The sequence below is a fragment of the Rhipicephalus microplus genome, unplaced genomic scaffold (assembly GCF_043290135.1).
Source record: "Rhipicephalus microplus isolate Deutch F79 unplaced genomic scaffold, USDA_Rmic scaffold_34, whole genome shotgun sequence".
NCBI lineage: Eukaryota > Metazoa > Arthropoda > Arachnida > Ixodida > Ixodidae > Rhipicephalus > Rhipicephalus microplus.
The window spans coordinates 2,258,422-2,282,148 of NW_027464607.1; the positions used below are offsets into that span (position 1 = coordinate 2,258,422).

The 23,727-nt window shown below is 42.7% G+C and overlaps 1 protein-coding gene across 1 annotated transcript in view; it reads right to left on the reverse strand.

The window, feature by feature from the left end:
- The window catches only part of Cdk9 (Cyclin-dependent kinase 9), a 274,529-nt gene that overhangs the window by 103,378 nt on the left and 147,424 nt on the right, over positions 1–23,727 (reverse strand). Inside the window, exons 4-5 of the mRNA XM_075884559.1 lie at positions 20,492–20,658; positions 14,701–15,108 (exon numbers count right to left, since the gene is read on the reverse strand). Of these exons, the coding sequence (XP_075740674.1) occupies positions 14,701–15,108; positions 20,492–20,658 (575 nt within the window). The remainder of the gene's footprint in view (positions 1–14,700; positions 15,109–20,491; positions 20,659–23,727) is intronic.

Sequence of the window (23,727 nt, forward strand, 5' to 3'; positions counted from 1 at the left end):
TTAACTGTTGAATCAGTTGCATTATCATAAGAACGTCGGGACGGAAAGAGAATAAAACATTCAAAAGCGCAGGAACGCAAGCATTTGTGTTCGCATTTTGCGGCATTTGATCGCTCTTTCATCTCAGAGTTTTCATATTATTCACTTAAGAACTGCTCGCTCAATTGCCGGCGTTGAAATTACAGTCACTAAAATTTCAAAGAGTCCACTGTAATTAGATCGCACACATGCTAAGTACATTTTGTGGCTGCTGCATCTGATACTGATACTCTAGACGTGTTTGGAGGAAGTGACAAGTCTATCTTATTTCGTTAAAGGAACAGTGGCAACTGCAGTTGCTGAGGTTACATATTTTAAATGAAATTATTAAATCTGAAGCAACGTATTCTGAAGCGACATACTCAGTTACTTTATTTAATTTAGATGCATTAGAAAGGTGTAGCTCTTTCAGATCTGTTAGTTGTGATCTTGTAGGATCCGAGTAAAATGTGCTCACAAGCTTGACTTCAATACTTATCTCGAATTCAACATGTCATGCTCCACCTGGAACAAGCACAACAAAACAGTCCCAATGCCTTTCACGAGAACAAACGCTCACCGTCTATCCTTTTTCCCCGAGAACAATGGCAGAATGGAACACTTTGCCACGTGACGTAACTAACCTAACTAATTAAAATGCTTTTTCAAATCAAAATGCGTTGCACCGGTGGTTCGGGAACTAGACCTGTCACGCCGGTTTCGGAGCACGCGGCGGGCCGTACCCGTGACCGAGCCAGAAAGCGATACTGACTGCATCGGCTAAGAAGCTGAGATGCCCTAGATAAAACGGGAACCAGGTGTCAGCTTCCACAGGTGAGTGTATTAAATTTTTTTCATGTTCGATGTACAGTACGATCGTGAGTATCCTCGCAGAACATAATGCACGATACTGCATGCATCAGCCTAGTCTTCCTGGGGTTTATTTGCAGCTCTTGGTGACAGTTCTAGAACGCAATAAAACGCAGCGCAATTAACCATGACGCCGACGGCACGGCCCAGCTAGCGCCGGAGTTTCTTCTTTTGTTCGATTTGTCCGGGTCGTGGTATCACTGTGTTTCAATTTATTCATGACTATTTGTCCATGTGTCAATAATGTCAGCGAATTCGCGTACATTTATAACTGCTTTCGTGCAGGTTTCCCGAAAATCCCCGTCGAAGGAGTCTATAAATCGAGGCCATCAGACCCAGACAACGCGACTGGGAATCAACGAAACGGTCCTTCATGTGCTCAAACACTTCCCACCTGAGCACTTCAATCGGGCGGCACCAGTGGTAGTTCTCCTTCGCAAGGATGCCGCTCCTACCAACGTTTCTGGAACTAGTTTTAGAAACGCTGGTTCCTACTGCCATGAGAAATTGCAACGACGCGCGTGCTGCAGATTTAAATGCCCAACCTTTATTGGAGAGACATGTAAATTGACTACATGGTTATACGTCGGTATATTGCCCAGGCGGGTGTACAGGAAATGGAACAAAGCTATATTGAGTGCAAGCGTTGCTATTAATTTTTTCAAATAAACTTCCAGTTACGTGCTTCAAGCCTATTGAGTTGAATGCAAGAAAGAAACTGTAACTCGGCAAGGTAATCGCCGTGGACTTTTTTTTTTTTTTTTTTTTCAGGTGAACCGGAAGGTAAGGGTACGCGACATAACTTAACAGTGCCATCCACATTGGCCTTCCTCCATACAAACATGTTGCACCTCAGATTATCCCTTTAGTCTGTGCGTTGTAAGATTCGCACCATAGAGTTTCATATAATTGCACCAACGTACAGTGGGGTGGGGCGGTCGTTTGGGTATGATCGCTTCGAAGAGAACTTCGGCCCATACAAAACTACTTCGCATGAAACACAATGGAATCTGAACACTTCAAGCAGCTTCGCAAATCGCCTTCTTGTGTCAAACAAAATTGGGTTAGGCACATCTTTTCTACTTTTGACAATGCAGCCTTCAGTGAGAGCACCGGGTCAACGCTTTCCAATCGTCACTGTCGCACAGGGAAAGGGGCCACCACTGTCTCGAACATTAAGAGCTGCCGGAAGTGTTGTTCTGTTCTTGGAAATGTATCCATTCACCGCGGAGGAGTGCAACAGCACGGTGTCGAAGGCAAACAGCGAAGTTGCGGTGCGAAGCCTTCTTGGAGAAGCTTTCGCGGGCTTCGAAAACCTCTCGCGATGATGGCACGCTGAATGCTGCGCACGCAACCGTGACGACATACACTCACTGTAGGATGAACTTTTGAAATTTTACGTCATCCGCGAACACAACGATCTCATAAAAATGCAGATTCACAGACAACAAGCTGATCAAAGGTGTGATTTGCCGACGAAGCAAGACGACGGGGCCATGATGGGGCATCGACGGCGTGCCCACATTGTCATAGCAACCATTGCAAAAAAGCACGTGATTTCCACCACACTTTCTTTTCTGCCGCTTGGATAGCGAGGGCATCTCTTCAGTTTTCCTTCCTCCATGCTCTGCGTGGAGACGCTCCTCCTTTCTCGTCACGTGCTGGACATGCTGTGGCTGCTACGCAGTCGTTGTCGTCTTTAGAAAGTGCCGGCGCTGGACATTTCCGCGAGCAACTTCTTTTGCCAGGAGAATGCTGAAGCCGAAGTAGAAATGCTTTGCAAGCCGCATGCGTACCCGCAGGGCCTGGCCTGCGGCACACGTGTATTCCGCGAGTCGCTCTTTATCGCAGTGCAGTGATGACGAAGGTGCAGTGATGACGAAACGCTGCAGCATAGTATTCGCTCCTGCCCTGACCTGGCCACAGAGCCTTGGGTACTGGTGAGCCGCTATCGTCTGCTTGGACTACCTGCCACAACGATGGAAGACATACTTTTTCCTGTGTGCTCAAAGATGCAAGCCCTCCGAGCCTTCCTCGACTTCTGTGTGTGTGCGGACCTCGCCGCCTTATACACGAACTCTTTTGCTCCGTACTAGTGACTGTGCTGACAAAACGTTCTCTTGTCATGCCTTTCACTTTTTCCTTCTCTCCTATCTTTCTATCATCTTTACTTCCCCCTTCCCCCATCCCTAAAGGCGTGAGCCATGCACCCGCGAAGAGAGCCAGAAAATAGCGTCCTTTTTATCTCTGACGGTATGTGAAGAAGCCTATAGCAGCTCAAACATCCAACTTCTTGAACTATCGGCCAAAGTAGAGGACCTAGAAGATAGGAGCAGACGCAACAATCTCGTAATATACGGTATTAATGAAGAAGTAGACGAACATTGGAAGTCATTGGAGGCCATAGTTAAGCAAGAAGTATTCCAGAAAGTATTAGGCATAGAAGTAAAGTCATTAGAAAGGATTCATAGAGTGGGAAAATATCACAAAGAACGCCACCGTCCGATTATCCTTCGACTTTATGACTTTGCAGAAAAAACCAGAATTTTGTCCTGCTGCAGCAAACTGAAAGGAACGAAAATAGCAATTTCGGAGGATTTTTCAAAAATAGTGCGTGATACACGAGAGAAACTTTGGCATTCTGCAGCACAGGAAAGGGCCGAAGTGTCGCTAATTTATGACAAGTTGAAAGTGGACGGAAAACTGTTCGTCTGGGATTCGCAACACAATCGAAGGGTTAGAATGACAAAATCAGTTACGCCTGCGCAAAGGCAGCCGGAAATTCAAACGAAGAAATGACGGGAGCGTACTAAAACCCTTCGAATTGTATCACTTAACGCACGCAGCGTTTTAAACAAACTAACTCTTTTGGAAAGCCTAGTACTAAACCACAATCCACATATTTTAGTTATTACAGAAAGCTGGTTGCACGAAGGCGTGCTTGATTCTGAGGTTGTCCCCTCCTCATACAAATTAATCCGCAAAGACAGAACAACAAGAGGCGGCGGAGTAGCGATAGTTATAAAAAAGAATGTGAAGTTTTCCTGTTTAGAGGATATTAGCAACCATGAAAGTGTGTGGTGCCGGACCAATTTCTATGGAAAAAGCATATTCTTGGGAGCAGTGTATCGTCCACCAAACTCTTCCCCTGAATATTTAGAGATTATGCATGACTATATTGCACAACACAAAAATTCACGTTCGAAGATAATTTTATGCGGAGATTTTAATTTGCCAGGAATTAACTGGCCTGAATTGGGTCATGATCACCGAGAGGTAGCAAGTGCGGAATCATTGTTGCTAACAGCGTTTAGTTTCTCATTGTCACAACTAGTATCTAGTGCTACGCGTATTGTAGGTTCTTGTTAATCTGTGCTTGATCTCATGTTTGTAAGTAATTCCCTTGAAAACTGTTGTATAAGTGTTGAAGATGGGATTTCCGACCACAAGATTGTTTCTCTTTCGTGTCCTTTAACACTAGTTCAAAAAACAAAAGAATCCAGAGCTACTTATTTCAGGGACTATGCACGTGCAGATCACGCTGCTATCTTCGCCCATTTAGAATCGTCGTTTCCTGTTTTCGATAAAATTAACAATGTGGACGAACTCTGGACATGCTTTAAAAATATCGTGGGCGATTGTAAAGCTCGTCACGTGCCTTTAAAAAGAAAACGCGTTGACCGGGATTATCCGTGGGTGACGTGGGAAAATCATACATTTAAAAAGAAAGATTAAAAGGCAACGCAAGGCCGGAAAATCTGATCAACTACAAGGCCTTATCGCTACACTGAACAACGAAATTCGCAGCGCTAAGTCTCGATTCCATTCTGACACGCTTCCATCATTCATGCAGTCTGAGCCAAAAAAGTTTTGGCGCTACTTGTCTAAGCAGCATTCTGATATTACCCAGCTCACATCGAGCAACAAAATTATCACGCAACCAGACCAGATAGCCGATGAATTAAATGCCTTCTTTCACTCAGTTTTCGCGCATGGGTCCTCTGGAGCATCTTTACCATCATATCCTTTAATTAACCTTATGCCGGAATTGCAGATTAATGAAGAAGGTGTTCAGTGCCTACTCCACAACCTTGACACTAAGAAGTCTCCAGGCCCAGACAATATTTCGAACACCTTTCTTAATAAATATGCTGACTGGATAAGCCGATATCTACATAAAATCTACACCACTTCAATAGTTACGCAGACAATCCCTAATGACTGGCGCATGGCAAAGATTATTCCAATACATAAATCCGGTTCTAAACTACAATCCAGTAACTACCGCCCGGTCTCATTAACCAGCACGTGTTGCAAGATATTAGAGCATATAATTTTTAAAGCCATTATAACACATTTAGAAACTAACAACCTACTCTACTATAGGCAACATGCATTTCGATCTGGCTTATCGACAGTCACGCAGCTAGCCGAGATTACCAACGACATTGCGAATGCACTGAATGAAAGAGGACAAATAGATGCCGTTTTTTAGATTTTGCAAAAGCATTTGACGTCGTTCGCCACCCTGATTTAATAACTAAAATGCATGCAATTGGTATTGGAGATAATATTATTACATGGATAACATCATATCTACACAACCGCAAGCAGTTTGTCGCTGTGAACAACCACACGTCAAACAGCCTGAACGTCCTTTCGGGCGTACCACAAGGATCAGTCTTAGCACCAATTTTGTTTCTTATCTACATCAACGACATTCCTATGGTCATTGACTCACTCGTTCAAATAAGGCTTTTCGCAGATGACTGCGTTGTGTACACAAGGGTAAATCGAACTGAGGACCAGATTAACCTTAATCACTCATTAACAAAAATTCAAGCCTGGTGTTCCCAGTGGGGAATGACATTGAATGTGCGGAAAACCGTAGCCATAACTTTCACGAATAAGAAAAAACCACTCAAATTTGCTTATACAATAGACAATTTAGAAACTACTAAAAGCGATCAAGTTAAATATTTGGGAGTTACATTAACATCCAACCTTAATTGGGATCCACATATAACTGCTATTTGTTCGAAAGCGCAAGGTAAATTGGGATTCCTAAAGAGAAAACTCCGTAACACTCCCCCTGCAGTAAAGCTAACCGCCTATAAGACCCTGATTAGACCAGCACTAGAATACGCCGATATAATTTGGAGTCCACATCATAAATTTCTCATTAGTAAAATTGAGCGAGTGCAAAACTTAGCAGTTCGATTTGTGTTTTCCGATTACTCCAGGTATACCAGTGTTGCTAATCTGCGTAAAAGAGCCGAACTTCATTGCCTTTACGAACGGAGAATACATTCTAAACTTAAATTCCTGTATCTTCTTTATCATGGGAAATATACAATATCCAGATCAGACTATCTTCTTGAACCTTTCAGGCATTCCACGAGAACTAACCACAATAAGACAATACGACTGCCCACAAGTCACAACAACATTCACAAAAACTCTGTTTTTCCGTCATCAATTGCATATTGGAATCAACTTCCATAAATAGCTGTGAACTGTGACACCGTAGAATCCTTTATTGAAAAGATTAAAACTATAAGTTTTGAACAATAGATGCAAATGTACGAATAGGGATTTATTGTGAGCAGTTTCTTTCCCTTTGACTGGTTTGTCTTTTTAGCATGATTCTGAACGTTGCATTATGACACTGTTGTTTTGGCTACTTGGAATTCAATAGTTTTTTTTTTCTTTTCTTGGATTGTGTCGGTGTCTTTCTGTATGTGACATCATTGTTTGTATATCCTGCGTACCACTCCTGCTTGGACCGAGAAGGTCTGCAGTATACTTAAATAAAAACAAAAAATAAAAAAAATCTTCCTCTATCATTAACTTCTCTCCCTGCGTATGAAATTTATTGACTCTCTGCAAGGCAAATGTGTGCAGACGTGCATCACCGATTACTTCAATTAATAACGGATGTCTGTGATTTGTGAATAAATGTAAATTTCACCCTCGTGTGTCAGCTCAATGCACATGCCCCACTGCATGGAGAGCCCTCCGCTTATTTAGCTTTCATTATTTCGAACTTTTAATTCTAACAAATTTTCGGACCCCTTCGAGTTCAAATTATCGAGATTCAACTGTATTTTGCCCTGGTGAATATTTGGCCGACAAGTGATTCTAGTAGAGTAGGGTTGACAGGCGGGCTAGTTGGTACAAATTCATAATGAAATAATTGGAAGCGCAAACCAACGGGACTTGTACAAGAGAAGAGACAAACAAGCACAGACTGAAACTCAGTTTATTCAGAAAAGAAGTTATATACCAGAAAGATGAAAAGGGGAAACAACTGGGGAGAAGGTTCTATCTTGATCAGGTGTCGTCCAGAAACGATATTTCACAATCTAACAGTGATATAGACAATGAACTAACACAACTATCAATATTCTTTTTAATAAAAAAAGGGTTCCGCAATCTCTCTAGTTTTCGTGTCATGATGGCTGTACAAGATGAACGTGCACAAAAAATCAGGTACGCAGCCACACTTTTTGCAATGGGCGGATAAATGTAAACCCGGGGCTGATTTCAGCGCGTTGTAGTGTTCTCGCAGGCGAATATTCAAGCAGCGCCCAGTCTGCCCAATGTATAACCTGCCGCAAGACAGTGGGATACAATAAACGACATTAGATCGACATTTGGTGAAGGAATTGACATGCTTGACACCACAACCTTTCTTCACAAGACCTGCTTTTATTCTGCTTTGTAATTCAATTTTAGAACACATTTGCTGCAGTTTTCCACGTGCGGAAAACACGCCGAGGTTGAATTTTTTTGCACATTTTTTTATCTTATGCGAAAATTCGTGCACATATGGGGCTACCGCAAACTTACGTCGTTTATCTGCCCCCTTTAAGGAGCATCCCTTCCCTTTCTTCATACGCAGTACCTACTGAGCGGCGAAAATGAGGACATTGGACGGAAAGCCTGCCTCTCGCAACCTAGTTATTTGATTAGAAAAAACACGCACGATTTTGTGGAAACATAATTTCGTTACAGCTGAATTGAGAAGGTTAATTGCAATACCCGATTTTACTACTTCAGAATGCGAAGAAGAGTAGTCCAAGATTGGTTTCTTTGAACGGAGAGAGTAGGACCAGCATAGATGATCTGCGCGAAAAGATAACTCAAGATCTAGAAACTGCAATATCTTATCATGGGGAACCTCGTGCGTGAAACGTAACCCATGCCCATTTTTCGAAGGTTTTAATAATCTTGTCCCGGTTTTTATCTAAGAAAGGTGAATGAACGAGCACAAGGTAATCGTCCACATATCTGAAGACAATAACTACGAGGCTGCCTAGTGCCGTTTGCAAAGCCCTATCAAAATAACTTAAGAATATATCGCACAGGACCGGTGCAACACGGGAGCCGATACAAATGCCAGACTTTTGCACGTAATACCTATTGCCCCATAATACGAGAGCAGAATTCACATGAAAAAAGAGTAGTTCCATGAAGCCCTCAACCGACATCCTACATCCGTTTATGAATGAAAGTTCGTCATTTTCCTGCGTGATGCATTTTTTTACACACTTCATGAGTTCAGGGTGAGGAACCGAATAAAACAAATCGACAACGTCGATACTAAAACCACTGTAGTTAGACAATTTTTTGGTTGCTAAGAAGTCAACAACCTGGTCAGAACCCTTTACAAGAAAAGGGTCCTGAAAATTCAAGGCGGACAAGTGAAACTGGAGGAACGTTGAGACTTCGTGCTGCCATGTGCTTCGTTCCATAATAATTCTTTCGAAAGGGGACGTCTGGCTTATGGGTTTTTGCTGAAAAAAATGGTTCTAATGCAATTTCTTTCACTTTCTTCACTGAAGATGCGAGTCGGCACAAGCAGTTAGCTTCCAGCAAAGCGATGGCTCGCTTCTTAACTTCAACTGGTTTATCAGAAACTTCTTTAAAGTTTTTCCTAATGGCTGGAGACGCCTTAGATAAGTATTGTTCTTGAGAGAGAACAACAAAACATCTTTCCTTATCAGCAGTAACAAGCCTCATGCTATTAGACACAAAGAACGAAATAATCGGGCCCAGTCTACAGTGTACACCCGCCCTCGCATTCTTTTTGGACACCGTTGAAACACATTCCTTAGCACAATGCAAACTGTCCGCTTCCCGAACTCTCTGTGTTACTGACCGTGTCAAAGCAAGCTTCTCAAATCCGTCAGGGGTAGATGCTGGGAAAAACTTGGGTCCCATTTGAAGAACTTGAAGGTGCTCTTCGGGTACCTGGCAATCGCCTAGTACCAGGATGTCCAGCTTTTCACTAGGCAACTTCTTCCTTGTTACCAGCGTAGGCCTAGTCACATTCCACAGTACCTCAGTGTAGGTTTCGACCAGGTTGTTCCACGAAGAGTCTTTCACCACGGGCACAACATTGCACTCGCAGGCAGTCTTTAAACACATTGGCCTGATGATACCACTCGGACTTTTTTTTTTTCAGCAAAAACCCATAAACCAGACATCCCCTTTCGAACAATTATTATGGAACGAAGCACATGGCAGCACGAAGTCTCAACGTTCCTCCAGTTTCACTTGTCCGCCTTGAATTTTCAGGACCCTTTTCTTGTAAAGGGTTCTGACCAGGTTGTTGACTTCTTAGCAACCAAAAAATTGTCTAACTGCAGTGGTTTTAGTATCGACGTTGTCGATTTGTTTTATTCGGTTCCTCACCCTGAACTCACGAAGTGTGTAAAAAAATGCATCACGCAGGAAAATGACGAACTTTCATTCATAAACGGATGTAGGATGTCGGTTGAGGGCTTCATGGAACTACTCTTTTTTCATGTGAATTCTGCTCTTGTATTATGGGGCAATAGGTATTACGTGCAAAAGTCTGGCATTTGTATCGGCTCCCGTGTTGCACCGGTCCTGTGCGATATATTCTTAAGTTATTTTGATAGGGCTTTGCAAACTGCACTAGGCAGCCTCGTAGTTATTGTCTTCAGAGATGTGGATGATTACCTTGTGCTAGGGAGATAAACGACGTAAGTTTGCGGTAGCCCCATATGTGCACGAATTTTCGCATAAGATAAAAAAATGTGCAAAAAAAATTCAACCCCGACGTTGTGTTTTCCGCACGTGGAAGACTGCAGCAAATGTGTTCTAGAATTGAATTACAAAGCAGAATAAAAGCAGGTCTTATGAAGAAAGGTTGTGGTGTCAAGCATGTCAATTCCTTCACCAAATGTCGATCTAATGTCGTTTATTGTATCCCACTGTCTTGCGGCAGGTTATACATTGGGAAGACTGGGCGCTGCTTGAATATTTGCCTGCGAGAACACTACAACGCGCTGAAATCAGCCCCGGGTTTACATTTATTCGCCCATTGCAAAAAGTGTGGCTGCGTACCTGATTTTTCGCGCACGTCTATTTTGTACAGCCATCATGACATGAAAACTAGAGAGATTGCGGAAGCTTTTTTTATTAAAAAGAATATTGATAGTTATGTTAGTTCACCGTCTATATCACTGTTAGATTGTGAATTATCGTTTCTGGACGACACCTGATCAAGGTGGAACTTTCTCCCCAGTTGTTTCCCTTTCTCATCTTTCTGGTATATAACTTCTCTGAATAAACTGAGTTTCAGTCTGCGCTTGTTTGTTTCTTCTCTTGTGTGCTGTTGGTTTGCGCTTCCAATTATTCCATTATAAGTTCTAGTAGAGGTGGTTTTTTTCTTTCCGACGGAATATGAAAGTCGTTGTATGATGCGGGGACGACATAAAACTGTGCTGTATAACCAAGGTTTTTAATACATTGTTTCTATGGGAATTTTGCCGGAACCAAACCGACTCGTCATAAAATGCAGGTCGTCGCGAAACCGAGGGCGTATAATTGATGTTCCACTGTATAAACAACATAAACACTATCAAAAAACACCCACCTACGTAATTTACGTTGATGACACCAGCCTATTTTTTACTGGGAAAAACTTGCAATGTTTAACGCTTGAAAAAAACAAAGCACTGGAAGACATAGAAAAGTGAAGTAAAGAAAACTCTCTGTTGATATATTACGGCAGAACGAAGGCGGCTGTTTTTCATCCGCGTAAACTTTGTGTCACCATTGATAGTCCCTTACTTCTAGGTGGGGTGCCTATCGAAATTGTAAATTCCATAAAAATTTTAGGTGTGCTGTTTCAAAAAAATGTGTCTCGAGACGATCATTTTGACTTCGTTCCATCTCGCGTGGCTAAAAGTGTGGGTTATTGAAAAATTTTGACACATCCTGCTTGTATCGATAAAACTAATGTTTTATAATACGCTTATTTTGTCACATATTAATTACTGTTTTTTGGTGTGGTGAAATTTCACACAAAGAAACAACCATAAAATACTTATGTTACAAAAAGGACTCTTCGTTCCATAGCAAACGTTGAATATCGTGCGCACACAAGGGATTTGCTTGTTTGTTTCAATGTTGTACCCGCACATTACTTGTTTGACTTGAAATTAGCTATAAAATACAAAAAAAAAATCAATTTATAAATATCAACATGACCTCATAAGTCTTGCGTGTAGTGGAAATGTCCCTTTTTATTCTCTGCGAAAACAAAACTTCTGGACCATTCCCTTTTGCCGAACTGAATATGGAAGACAGATGTTAGGGTATTGTTTGCCTCACTTGCTCAACAATCTACGGAGTAGCGAAATAGAAAAATGCACTATAAAGAATATAAAGGAATACTTTTCTATGTAATCTCATGCACGAATAAATACTGTACTAAGGAATGTTAGATTTGCATTAATCAGTGATAAACCACTTTGCTTTACAATTGCCTCGTGGTACTTATTTACACAAATTCTCTACATTTTGATCGTAGATATTATAGAAACAATGGTGTCAATGGTCACATTACTTTCTTTTGCCTCATTTTTTTTTCTTCGTGTATTTACCGCAATGGTTTTAATTCCGATTTTTAGCAATAGTTTCTTAATTGATTTTCAAGACAATGTTTGTGTTATTTCTACTACATTTGGTTTTGTACTAGTATTTGCATGTGCTTGGTTCCCGATTGTATGCCTTGTACACGGGGGCTTGGGCTTTCAAGCGAATTGTTTCGCTTTTCGCCCAAGCATGCCCACATCTTTCAAGATGTAAATAAACTTTGATTTAATTTAAACCGCAGTTTATTTCAACACAATGATAGTAATTCCCATCCTAGTTCATTTTTTATATTAGTACAGCTGTCATTTTTTGAGCACTGGCTTGGGGACAAACCTTGCACCCCTGTTCTGTATTTCTTCATGTTTCTCACTTAAATACATATGCCAATAGATCTCATATGGCACAAGCGTATTAGCGTATTCAGGCATAGGATGAATGTATGCTAAATACACCGCTGATTATAAACATTCCAGCGTATGTCTCAGGCTTTGCTGTATAAAGTATAGCAAATTGGCAGTCTTCACCACCACTGAATCAAAATGATCATTCCATGAGTGGCCCTTTATGGTTTTTCATTCGTTCTTCACCTGCCCGCAGTTGCACAGAAAAACCTGCCAATCCTTTCCCACCGCAACACCCACGCTTTCAGGGCGGTTCTTCAGTTGCTTCAGGACACTGGACAGCTGTCTGTAGAAAACGGTCGCCAAATCCTCGGCAATAGACGCCACTCCAGTTTTCTTATCCGTCTTTAATTCTCTCTCCTCATTGCCCTGCAGATGCTGAGACGTGCTTCCACTTAGGGCTGCAGAAATAGTGTCTTTTGCACTCCTCATGCTCCTCCTCTAATCGCTCACAGCATGTCAGCTGTGGCATATGATGGTAAGCGAGTGCAATTTCACTGCGGTTAACGGTTGTTTTGCAGAAGTTGCTAGAACTAGAGGACTTCTATGAACTTTACATGTAGTGTTTGGAAATATCAATGTTGCCTTTTTACATGAATAACGGTTTCAACCGTGCTCGGAAACAAAATTTAAGCTTAAATAGCATGCTATAGGCGCTGATTTGGAAAATAGGCATTTATAGGCACTTATAGGCATTTAGGCACGAAGACCAAAAATAGGCATTTATAGACATTAAGAGGCTTCTATCCCACATTAGCTACAGACTTCCGTTGATGCCTACATTATAGCACAAGGACTTAACAAGCGGTATGACCATGCTTGACACAATTACAGCGTCTCTCTTTACATATTTCTGAAAAAAAAAAACTTACGGAAGCTAGAGCAACCGGCTGGCGCTCTATACAACTCTGAAGCGCCAGACGGCATGCAAGGGATGTTCCAAGGATCTCTAGTCATCCAAGTCGCTGTACAAATATTGAACACCGCACGTGCAGAAAGTTTTCTGCGAGTGCGCGAACCTCCGAAATGGCAACGCCACCGCTAGTGTACTTTGCAAATGACGTCAAGCCTTATTATTTGGTGTAAAAATACAATTTGTTGGTATCGCACGCACTGCTAAGAGCTTATGTGATAGTAAAAAATTGTATCTGCTAGACCCGATGTCACGCAAGTGAAAAAAACACTAACTAAAGGGACAATGAGCACTCCAGCAGTCAAAACAATTTTTGTGCTGTCAGTCGTGCGAAACGCGAAGCGGAGATTAGTTGCACAGAAAGTTTACAAGCAGTCTCATTATGCCTCGAGATATAGCGCGTGTCAGCAACTGCACCTTTCAAGCGACGCAGCTTTCCCCACCCCAACAACTTAAAAAAAAAAAAAGCAATCAATGCAATGCCACGATGTAGATTTTTTTTTGGTTTTTAACTGTACTCTACTGACCTTGAAAAGCGAGGAGCATATGCGTAACGAGGCGTAAATATCACGCGGCGTCCGCCATTTTGGAGGTCAACCACATTGTTTTTTGCTTTGTTTTTATGCCGCTGTGCTTGCGTGACACCATCAGCAAAGAGGTTTCTCCTGAATTCGACAGATGGCGCTTTGCCACAAAAGCCACGACTTCCAAATTTTGATAACGGTTTAGCAGGATTGTGAAACTATGTTTTTACTTTTGCTGTGTTATTTTGCGATATAATGGCTTGATTTAACGTTGTTTCCATCATCAACCGCACTGACTATCACATCGAAATAAAATGAACAGATACATTTAAAAAGGATTTGTTTTTCAAGGACAATTTCAAGGACCTTTTTTCAAGGGTTCATTATGCGAGTGGGTTCGTTACGCGAGTAAATATGGTACACTAACACGCCGCGACGCGCAGTTGCCACTTTGGCATGGCTTGGGTTGCGGCTCCATGCATTGATAGTATGCATAATGCTCAAGCGATGGCGCCCCTACAATGTGCAACAAAAAACTACAGACACAGGCACACCCTCTTCCGGCGCACAACGGAGTCACGTAAGCTGGTGCAGCGCCTTGCCGGTGTCGCCGTGAAAGCAAAAGAAAAACCGAGGACAGACAGGATGGCAATTGGCCTGCCAAGGCATGGGGAGAGAAGGAGCATTCACGGTGACACGAATGGCACTACTTTGTAGTTATTTTCAGGGACTTTAGTGCACCGTCGTTAATAATTTACGAGCAGACGACATTCTGTCTGTAATTATTGGGGGTGCGATAATTACTCGAGGCAAAAATCACATTTTTGTTGGGAATTATGCGAGTGCGAGAATTAAACAGTAAATATGGTATTTATCTCACACTATATATACACGTTTCAGTAGTTAGTACAAGGACTCGTGACTACTTGAGCAAAATAAAAAATGTACAGACATTTTTTTCAGACGTTGACTTCATTCGCCCTGAATCCAACAAGAAGCTTTGTGGCCTGCATATCCCGAACTCTGATTATTTGAAAGCAGCGAGTGAGAATGAACATGCCTTGAGACGCTCCTTGACCTTGCGCTTTTGTCCTTTGGGAAGGTTGAGCTTGGCGTACAGCTCGAGCTTCTCGACGCCGGGCCAGACATCGGGTGTGAGTGAGCCGCACAGCTGACTGATGAGGCTGATCTGGTGCTGCTCTGTGTTGCCCTGCATGATGGGTGAGCGGGTCCACATTTCGGCCATGATGCAGCCTGCACCCCACATGTCTACGGGAGGGCCGTAGTTGCGCTCGCCCAACAGTAGCTCAGGTGGACGGTACCACAGCGTGACCACCCGGTTGGTATAACGATTGGGCTGGCCCGTTTTACTCAGGGAGAAGGCCCGAGCCAGCCCAAAGTCGGCCAGCTTCAGCACACCAGCCTTGGTGATTAAAATATTCGCTGCCTTCATGTCACGGTGCAGGATCTGCAGAGCATGTTAATCAAGCACAACCACCACAAGGGCCACAGAACAAGTTACAAGAGTCTTTTTTTTTTTTTTTGAGTAGAGCACTGTCAGGTAGCAAAGCAAAGTTTGATGCTGGGCTTGCTTATCCTTCCCATACAAAAAACTTTCCCGGTCGGCCATCATCACAAGTTAAACGGGTGTGGCAGAGGGTCACAACCCTGCCTTTTTTATCACCGCAACACACACACATTAGTTCGTAAAAAATGTGAAAAATCATAGCTTTACTGGAAAAAGGAAGTTACACAGATTTTTAAAAAGGCTGTCTACATGCTTTATTCTTTTCTGTTTTGTGTCGAAATACAAAGCGCACTGTCTGAAGTGTCCAACCCTGCAGCAATCTGGTAAGCGAGTAAAAATATTTAATACAACTTTTTCCATCTACGTTCCGCCATCTATTGGCATGAAGACGCTAGCAAACACTGGTTACTACACGCCATGACTATGATTGCATCGGTGAAAGTCCAAAACAAAAACTAAGTTCAGTTTTTGTAGGCTCATTTATGTTTTGTTTATTAATAAAATGATTAGCGTAATGGAAGTTTAGAGCTTGTAAACTGCCAAATAAAGTGCTATTACAGAGTTCTTTCTAAGCTTTTCTAAGTTGGCCGGAAAAATCACCGCTGTATAGTGGAAAACTTGGTGTGCTCCAGCAACACTGGTACACCAAATTGTGAAAACAAACTGAAGTGGATTATTCATGGGGAAACGTGCGACTACAAGGAACATGAGACCTGCTTTACAGAAGAGGTCCTCATTGTTTTACAGTTGTGTTCAAATGTTTTCGATATTTTCTTCTGAGCAGCACCGCATGCGATACTTGTGTTTTTATGCGGTAGGCGGGCAAGTGAGCGCAGCGCCAACAGTACAACCGAGTGTCTCTTTCAACACGTTAGAAAATAGCCTCTTTCAACACGTGAGAAAATAAAATGCTAAAATTATTCTTCCGCATCAGAAGCTGCCAAAAGTGCATAGAGTGCAATTTCAAGCTATGCAACTTGATTTTCAAGCAAAATAATTCAACATGCAGTGTTTTTTGGTCCTGCAAATAGCTTGAACCACGCTGCCGTCAGGCGATGCTAGCAGTCGTACTTTCACGACTTTCAGAACCAAATTAAAACTACACCGTATATACTCCAGCAATTAACAAACTTTTTTCCCCAGAAAATCGATGCAAAGTTTGTGGAAACTTTTTCGGGATAAGCAATAATGCGGTAACGCGAAAAAATGTTAGGTCACTTAACTTTCCGCAATTGACATACGCGTACGCTATTTGGAAAGAGCTTTTTTGTTGCACTTCCAGGGGTGCAACAGCCGAAATAGAATTTGGAGCAATTTTCAGAGAAGCAAAATGTTACTTTTGGAGCAGAAAAATGCTAATTTTAAGCAAGTCACGGGGAAAAATAACACTCCTTTTTTATCACGAAAGACCACACTTGGAGCGGTATGAAAAAGAAGTATCTAAAAAAATTCATAAACAATTTTACATCCTCTAAATGCTGCAGAGTGAATATCAACACTGCTATTTCAAGAGATGTATTTTGAACCAGTACTTGGCAAACAATCATAAAGTGGACATAGGCATTTGCCACACCTGTCAAATCCTTTGACAGAACTTGAAGATTGAAATGTGGATTTGCCAAGCTGGAGACCTTGAGATTTGAGAGACTCGTAAAACTGAGCAGTAGAGGTAACAAAAAAAAAAGAAAAAAAAAGGAGGTGGCTCACAGTTTTCTTTCATTTTCTCGGGCTGCAGCGATTACATACAGCGTCTAATGAATTGCCAGCAACATTTTTGACATCAGCAAATATATTAGTCCTCACAATTACGTGGTGTATACACACATGAGTAATTGAACCAACTGTGCTATGTCCAGTTAATAGTGCTAACAGCCCCTTCCAAATTTTAAAATGCTTTTCCGCAGACCACACGTGTACTGCGGCGAAAGTGGCTTAAGTAGCGTTCTGCACGGATTAGAACAAGGCTAAAAAATGTTTAAACCATTACACTCCCCCCTCCTCCCTTTTATTTGGGGATGGAGTTAGGTTTAGGGTACAACTTCTAAGCTCGCTTGCAAGGCGTGCTTGACTAGATGAGATAACACCAGAACACACCCATTGGCTTGGCAACGGCACTGCACATCTATCGTACGTGCCTGCTATGGCAACCTATGTGGTTGCCAGCAAGGCCGGCGTTCGCAGCACATCGATTTTGTTTGCGCGCTTTAACAGTAGCACACTCTTCCAGTTTTAGTTCCTAACCCGCCGTGACTGCATTTTCTGACCCGCGAAGTGTTGCTAACTATGGCAATGCATTTTTGTCAAGTTGCCTCGTCCCACTGATAGATATCAGCAGCGGTCAGCGAACCGATAGGTGCGCGTCATTGTTAGTTCATCTGAGTGAGAGCTAACACTCTCGCTCAGATAAACTTAGGTTGGCAGCAAAATTTTTGTTGTTTCGGAGCAGTTCGGAGCAGTTTTCGCAATTTTTATCTTTTTGGGGCAGCTTACCACAAGAAAACGCAAACATATCAAAAATGCACAATATGCACAGCTGTCTCACCCCTCGTAATTGTATCAATTTGGTGCAATCGGTGCAGCTGTTGCACCCCTGCACTTCCCTCATAAATGGTTGATGGCGCTATCATCTGCAAGCTGTCCCCATGCCACCCGCAACAACCGTCCACTTCATAAAAGCAACAGGAGCTCAATTTGGGCGAGTTGGTTCATCTTAGTTGTGTTCTAGTAACAGCGCGACAACTGTAGGAAGAGACAGTGCTCTTTCCTCTCCCTTTTGTCATTTCCTACAGTTGTCGCGCTGTTATTAGAATACATAAAAGCATTTTTTGCTTTCTTTTCTCGCAGTCGTTTAACCACAACAGTGTGTCGTTGCGGACGCTACTACGCACTTTCTTAACTCCGTGGCAACCTCACATGACGACCACAATGACGCCGTTGACATTGCAGCAAGTAACCGACATTGCAGCAAGTAACTAACACTGCAGCAAGCTACCACCGAAGCATCAAAACAAGCTGTAAATAACAAGATTAATGACAATACAGCTGCCGCCTTGCTGTCCACATGAGAAGTGACTGCAGAAAAGGTAGCCTATATCTTGCATTCATTCCTTAAAGTACCCCCGGATATGAAGCAAGAGAAAATTTGAACCTAAGCGAGAATAAAGGGTGCTACCATGTTGTGGAAGTCGTCCCACTCGCACTCTTTTCTAGGTGATCAGCGATTTTTCTTGTTTTCCAGAAACCTGCGACACGATGGAAATGAATTGCCCTTTGCGATAGCTATGATGACCACAAACCATGCCATCGACGCGCGAAAATCGCATGCCTTAGAATTTCGTATTTGCAGAAGCGACCATTGGTTGGTGTGGTCAGTTTCACGATTTTCGCTCGCTGTGTGCTTGTTAACTGCGATGTCTTTACAATTGCACCGTTCGTGAACCCCGCTATGATGCTAAAATATTTCAAAAAGACTGGGGACGTGCAACGCACAGATAAAAAAAATTTAAATATGGCCCGCGACAGCAGGCAAAGAGAAAGAGGGAGCGAGTGGAAGTGGCCGAGAGGGACCGGCGCAATAAAAAACAGAAAAGATCGAACAGATAAGGAGGTGCCAGGTGTCGGTTTGTGGGACTGCAGCCGAAGAATGTGCGGGGTGCCTTTGTGACGTGGAAAAAAAAAAAAAAATCTACATTTTGATGACTGAAGTTGGGGGTGCAATTATTTTCCTAGTGAGTTCATTACACGAGTAAATACGGCAATTCCTATTTTATTGGACAAACAGGAGTCAAACAGTCAAATAGAATCTGAAGAAATTTTTGAAGCAGCAAAATGTTACCTTTGAAGCACTAAAATCCAAATTTCGAGCAGGTTATGGGGAGAAAAAAACCATCCATTTTTTTTATCACAGACTAAATTTGTAGCCATATGAAAAAGAAGGCTTACATTCACAATAAAAATATGTACAAACCATTCAAAATACCCTAAACTATGCAGAATGAATATGAGCGCTGCTATTTCAATAAACATTTCAATAAACACTTGCCACACCTGTAAAATCTGTTGACAGACTGCAAAGATTCAAATATGGATCTTCCAAGCTTGTGACCTTGAGATACGGGAGATAAGTAGAAGCAGAGAGCCGGGATGGTAAAAAAAAAAAGTTTTCTTAATCTTGATAGGACTGCAGAAATGCCATACGTGCTCCAAATGATTGCCAGTAACTTGTTTCATGCCGGTGATCATATTATACTCAAAGTCATGCAGCGTACAAACGCATCATTAACTGAACAAATTGTGATGCGTCCCAGAACTAATGCTAACAACATTTCATTCAAATCCTAAAAGGCTTTTTCACTAACATCTGGTGTACTGCAGCAAAGGTGGCTTAAGCAGCGCCCTGCACGGCCTAGAACAAGGCCAAGAAATTTTCAATCCGCTACACCCTCCACCCAGTCCCCCCCCCCCCCCCCCCTTTTTTTCACGATGTGTTTGGGTTTAGGGCAAAACGTCTCAGCTTGCTTGCGCGGCATGTTTGACTAGTTAAAGTAACAACTGCATGCGCCTGTTCGCCCTGCGACGGCACCGGATACTTATAGCAAGTTTCGTTACTATGGCAACTAAGTAGAAGCCGGCGTTCGCAGCACGTCGAGTTTATTTGCACTAAGTAACTGCGGCATGCGCTTCCAGCTTTAGTTCATAATGTGCCATAACCACATTTGCTGACTAGAAAATTCATATTTCCCACGAAGTGTTGCGGGTTACGGCAACGCATTTTCGCCTAGAAATTGCGTCACCTCGCCGATAGGTATCTGCTGCGGTGAACAAAAAAATGGCACGCAGCACTGTTGCTTTATCTGGTCGATCGCCTTTCCTAGCCTAAGGAGTATCTCACATCGTAGTTTATTGTTACGGTCAGCACGCCTGGTTCCATGGATTGATGATGTAATCTACAAGTGGCTAATGTGGCCTCAATTTCTCACTGAAATTAGCACAACTGAGAAACTTTAGAGGTTAGCCAGGTATTTTGTGGCTGCGTGGCACACTTTCGACAAATTTTATAGTTCTGGTGCAGCTGTTTGCATCCCTTGACAAAGCACGCTCATAGCCACCAATGTGACAAATAATTTTCCTATTTCCATCAAAATAAAAAAAAAATTTTCAGGCGGTCAACAGCCTCTTTTAAGCCAAATTCATGGCAGCATCAGGGGCGCATATAAAAACAGTTAACACACTGAAACTCGCAACTGAAACCATCCATCCACAGTACATGCCAAAAATACAAAGCTTAAAACCAAGGAATGGCAACACACTTGAAAGTACTTGCCTTATTGCTGTGAATGAAGTAGAGGCCATTGAGAAGCTGTTGCATCACCTTCTTGATTTCACCCAATGAAAACTTGACATTGATGTTGCTCAGCAGGCCTGCCAAATCATGCTCGCAGAAGTCAAAAACCAGATAGAATGTGGCCTTGCACCGGTTGAAAGGTGTTGCTGCACACACAAGAAAAAAAAAACTGTAATGGCACCCAAGAACATGTTCATGATATAGCCTGCCTATACTAATGGCCTCTCTTAGCACACAAGAAAGAGGCGAGTGCATCTAACAAATTTGCATTAATTGGCACAAGTGCCAAAGAATGGCCAAAAAGTGCCATGTCTGTGAGTCGCCAAATCACGGTGACCAGCACTTCACAATGAAAGATGTACATAGAGGCCTAAAATATTCAGACGCACGAGTGCATAAAACAAGTGTATATACGATTAAAGTTATGGCACTGAAGATTATATTGCTAAAAGAGAATTATATCACACGTAATGCCTCATCACGGCCCTTGACAGCAAAGAATGGGAGGCTTGTGCATTTTCTTGAAACAGCTACCGCAGCGACAGCCTCTAATAAGAGGTTACCCTACAGTCCACTTGGACATATGATGTGAAAACTATCGATTCATATTTGAAAAGTGGTTCTCTGCCAATAAACATGGAAAGGTGAAGTGGAGCAATTGCCAGAATATGAAGCACGGTAAGTGGCTCGTTTCATTAATCACACAGAGGGGTATCTACATTAGACATATACACGCGTAGTCTAGATCTTGAAGATCACCTTCTTCCCAAAACCCATTGCAGAAACAACCACGGATGAGTTGCCCATGCTTGAGTGGATAGTCTTATCATCACATTTTCTTCCACCTCACGGTCTCCTGGCACCCAGCATACAAAGATATGCTGTTTCAGTGCATTCGAGCGAGTACAGAGCTATGTTGCCAGCCAAAACACCCTACATCACTGTGAAATTACCCTACACAGCTTTTTTTATTACCCTACATTGTACCCTATGCCCAATAACAGTCACAATAATGGGGTAAGTTCATGCTTCTTCGTACGACATGGTGCTGAAGTTATTGACTCCTTCAAGCATGGGCTTGAAAATTGTTTCAATAAGAGGCTGTAAGGACCGTAAAAAACAGCAGATGTGAAAATGTGGTATTTTTATGGAAATGATGATAATATGAGAGTTTTAATGGGACAAGGGCCATGCTTGGCTAAAGAGCACCATGAAAAATTATGAAAGAGTAACCACGATCAGTGACTTATTGATGGTTTCTAAAGGATTTGAACTATGATAACGCTACATGGCTGTATAAGGACCTAAAACTCCACGCCAAAAGGTGGCTGTAGAAAATATGAAGTAGCAATAAATGCAGCCAGCCAAAATAGGTAGAGAAGTAGAGAACACATGGCATTACAATGGCTCCTGGCGAAGGTCTTCCATGACCTCTAGTGCCTGAAAATCCACGTGCAGACAGGGCTTTCTTCTACGCATGAGCACTCGGCAGATCACGGATACGAGGATCGGGGATGGTATGATGTCAGCTGTTCTCCCAATGGTGAAGGCAAGCTATCTGCACGACGCACGCAGAACACAAAGCGCCAATCTTGCTTGACTCTGCTAACGTCGACCTCACAAAACTCACAGTTGTACAGCTCCTCGAGTAAGAACGACTTCTCCCAGATAAATTGGCAATATGTGCACTACATCCTAACAGACCATATCAAAGAGGAATATACAGCATTAGCAAAGTGTAATGTTGGGCAAGTTCGTGCATAGCTTAATAAAATATTTGCACCCTATTCCGTCTCCTCCTTTTTTTCCTTCCTAGTACTAATTGCACCACAAATATTTTATTAAGAATATACAGCGACAGGGGAGTATCAGGATGAAGCAGTCAGCACGCCGAAAAGTCATGGTCAAACTCGCAGTACCGAAAATGCAGAAGCAACGGGTTTCAGAAACGAGGCTCCTGCAAGAGTTATGGCGCCCCAGTTACAGCAGCTGCTGATCCAACCATTCAAAGGAAATATCACACAGAGGACAGGCTTCTGGGAGCAATTTGAAGAGCTTGTTAATCTGAACAACCACCTGATGCCATCCACTCAATTCTCCCACCTCTGTCTGGTGACGAAGCATCAGTGATTTCAGGTTTCCCACGACTGAATCTTGATATGCGATTGCCATAGCCACGTTAGAGGAAAGATTCAGTGACAAAACTACGATTACTCAGCCCCATCTGATGGTGCTGAAAAATCTTCCAAGTGTCACATCCACTAGCAACATCCGTGGGTTCCAAAGACAGTATGATGCCACGCAACTGAATATTCACTGCCTTGGAGTGCTTAACATGCCGACAATTACATATTCGGCTATGCTTCTCGACATCTTGCAGCAGGCTCGACCACAGGGCATCAGTCTGTTTCACATGAGATGATCGGCGCTGCACCTTGACACGGCCTTCCAATGTACGTGCTGCTCAAGGCTCCTTGTCGGGTGCACAAGCAGAGGTGTCAGCTGCGAAGGACTTACTTTTATTCACATAAATGGAACTCGAAAACCAGCATGCACTGCCATGTCAGAGGATCGCTGAGACTGAAGAAATGGCGGCATCAGTTGAGTACACCACATCTAAGCAAGGTGCTATACCAATGAGCAAAGGGCACGCAGTTGCAATGCCAATATTTCTCAGGAAGGAGCGGTTGACAAACAATAACCAATGCTTTCGCTACACATCAAAATGCCACCAAACAAAAAATTGCCGATTAAGCTGAGTTCTTGCCGCGAAGGACACATTTCAAACAATGCTTGTCCTATTACCTAAGACCTTCGATGACCACAGGAAACTCGGAAAGTGCCACAATGTGCATTTCTTCAAACGCTACTGCGAAGATGTATTGTCCACTGGCCAACCACTTAAGAAAAATGCGGTCCAGACATTCCGCACTGAGTTGACCAACAATGACAATAAGCAATGCGTTCGAGGTATTCTGGATGGCGGGAAGGAAGATAAGGCTCGTAAGCTTAACCTGAAGGCAGTCAGATAGACACAATTAGCACTTTCGGAAACACTTTCTCTTCAGCTACAGAAAAGCGGAACATGGTTGAAAGACAGCTTCATAGGCGAGGCAAGACTTTACTTTTGCATAGAAGCTGTAGCCTCCCCTGCCATTTGCCACAATGTGACTGTCATCAGCCAACAACGCATTCATAAAAGAATTAGAGACAAG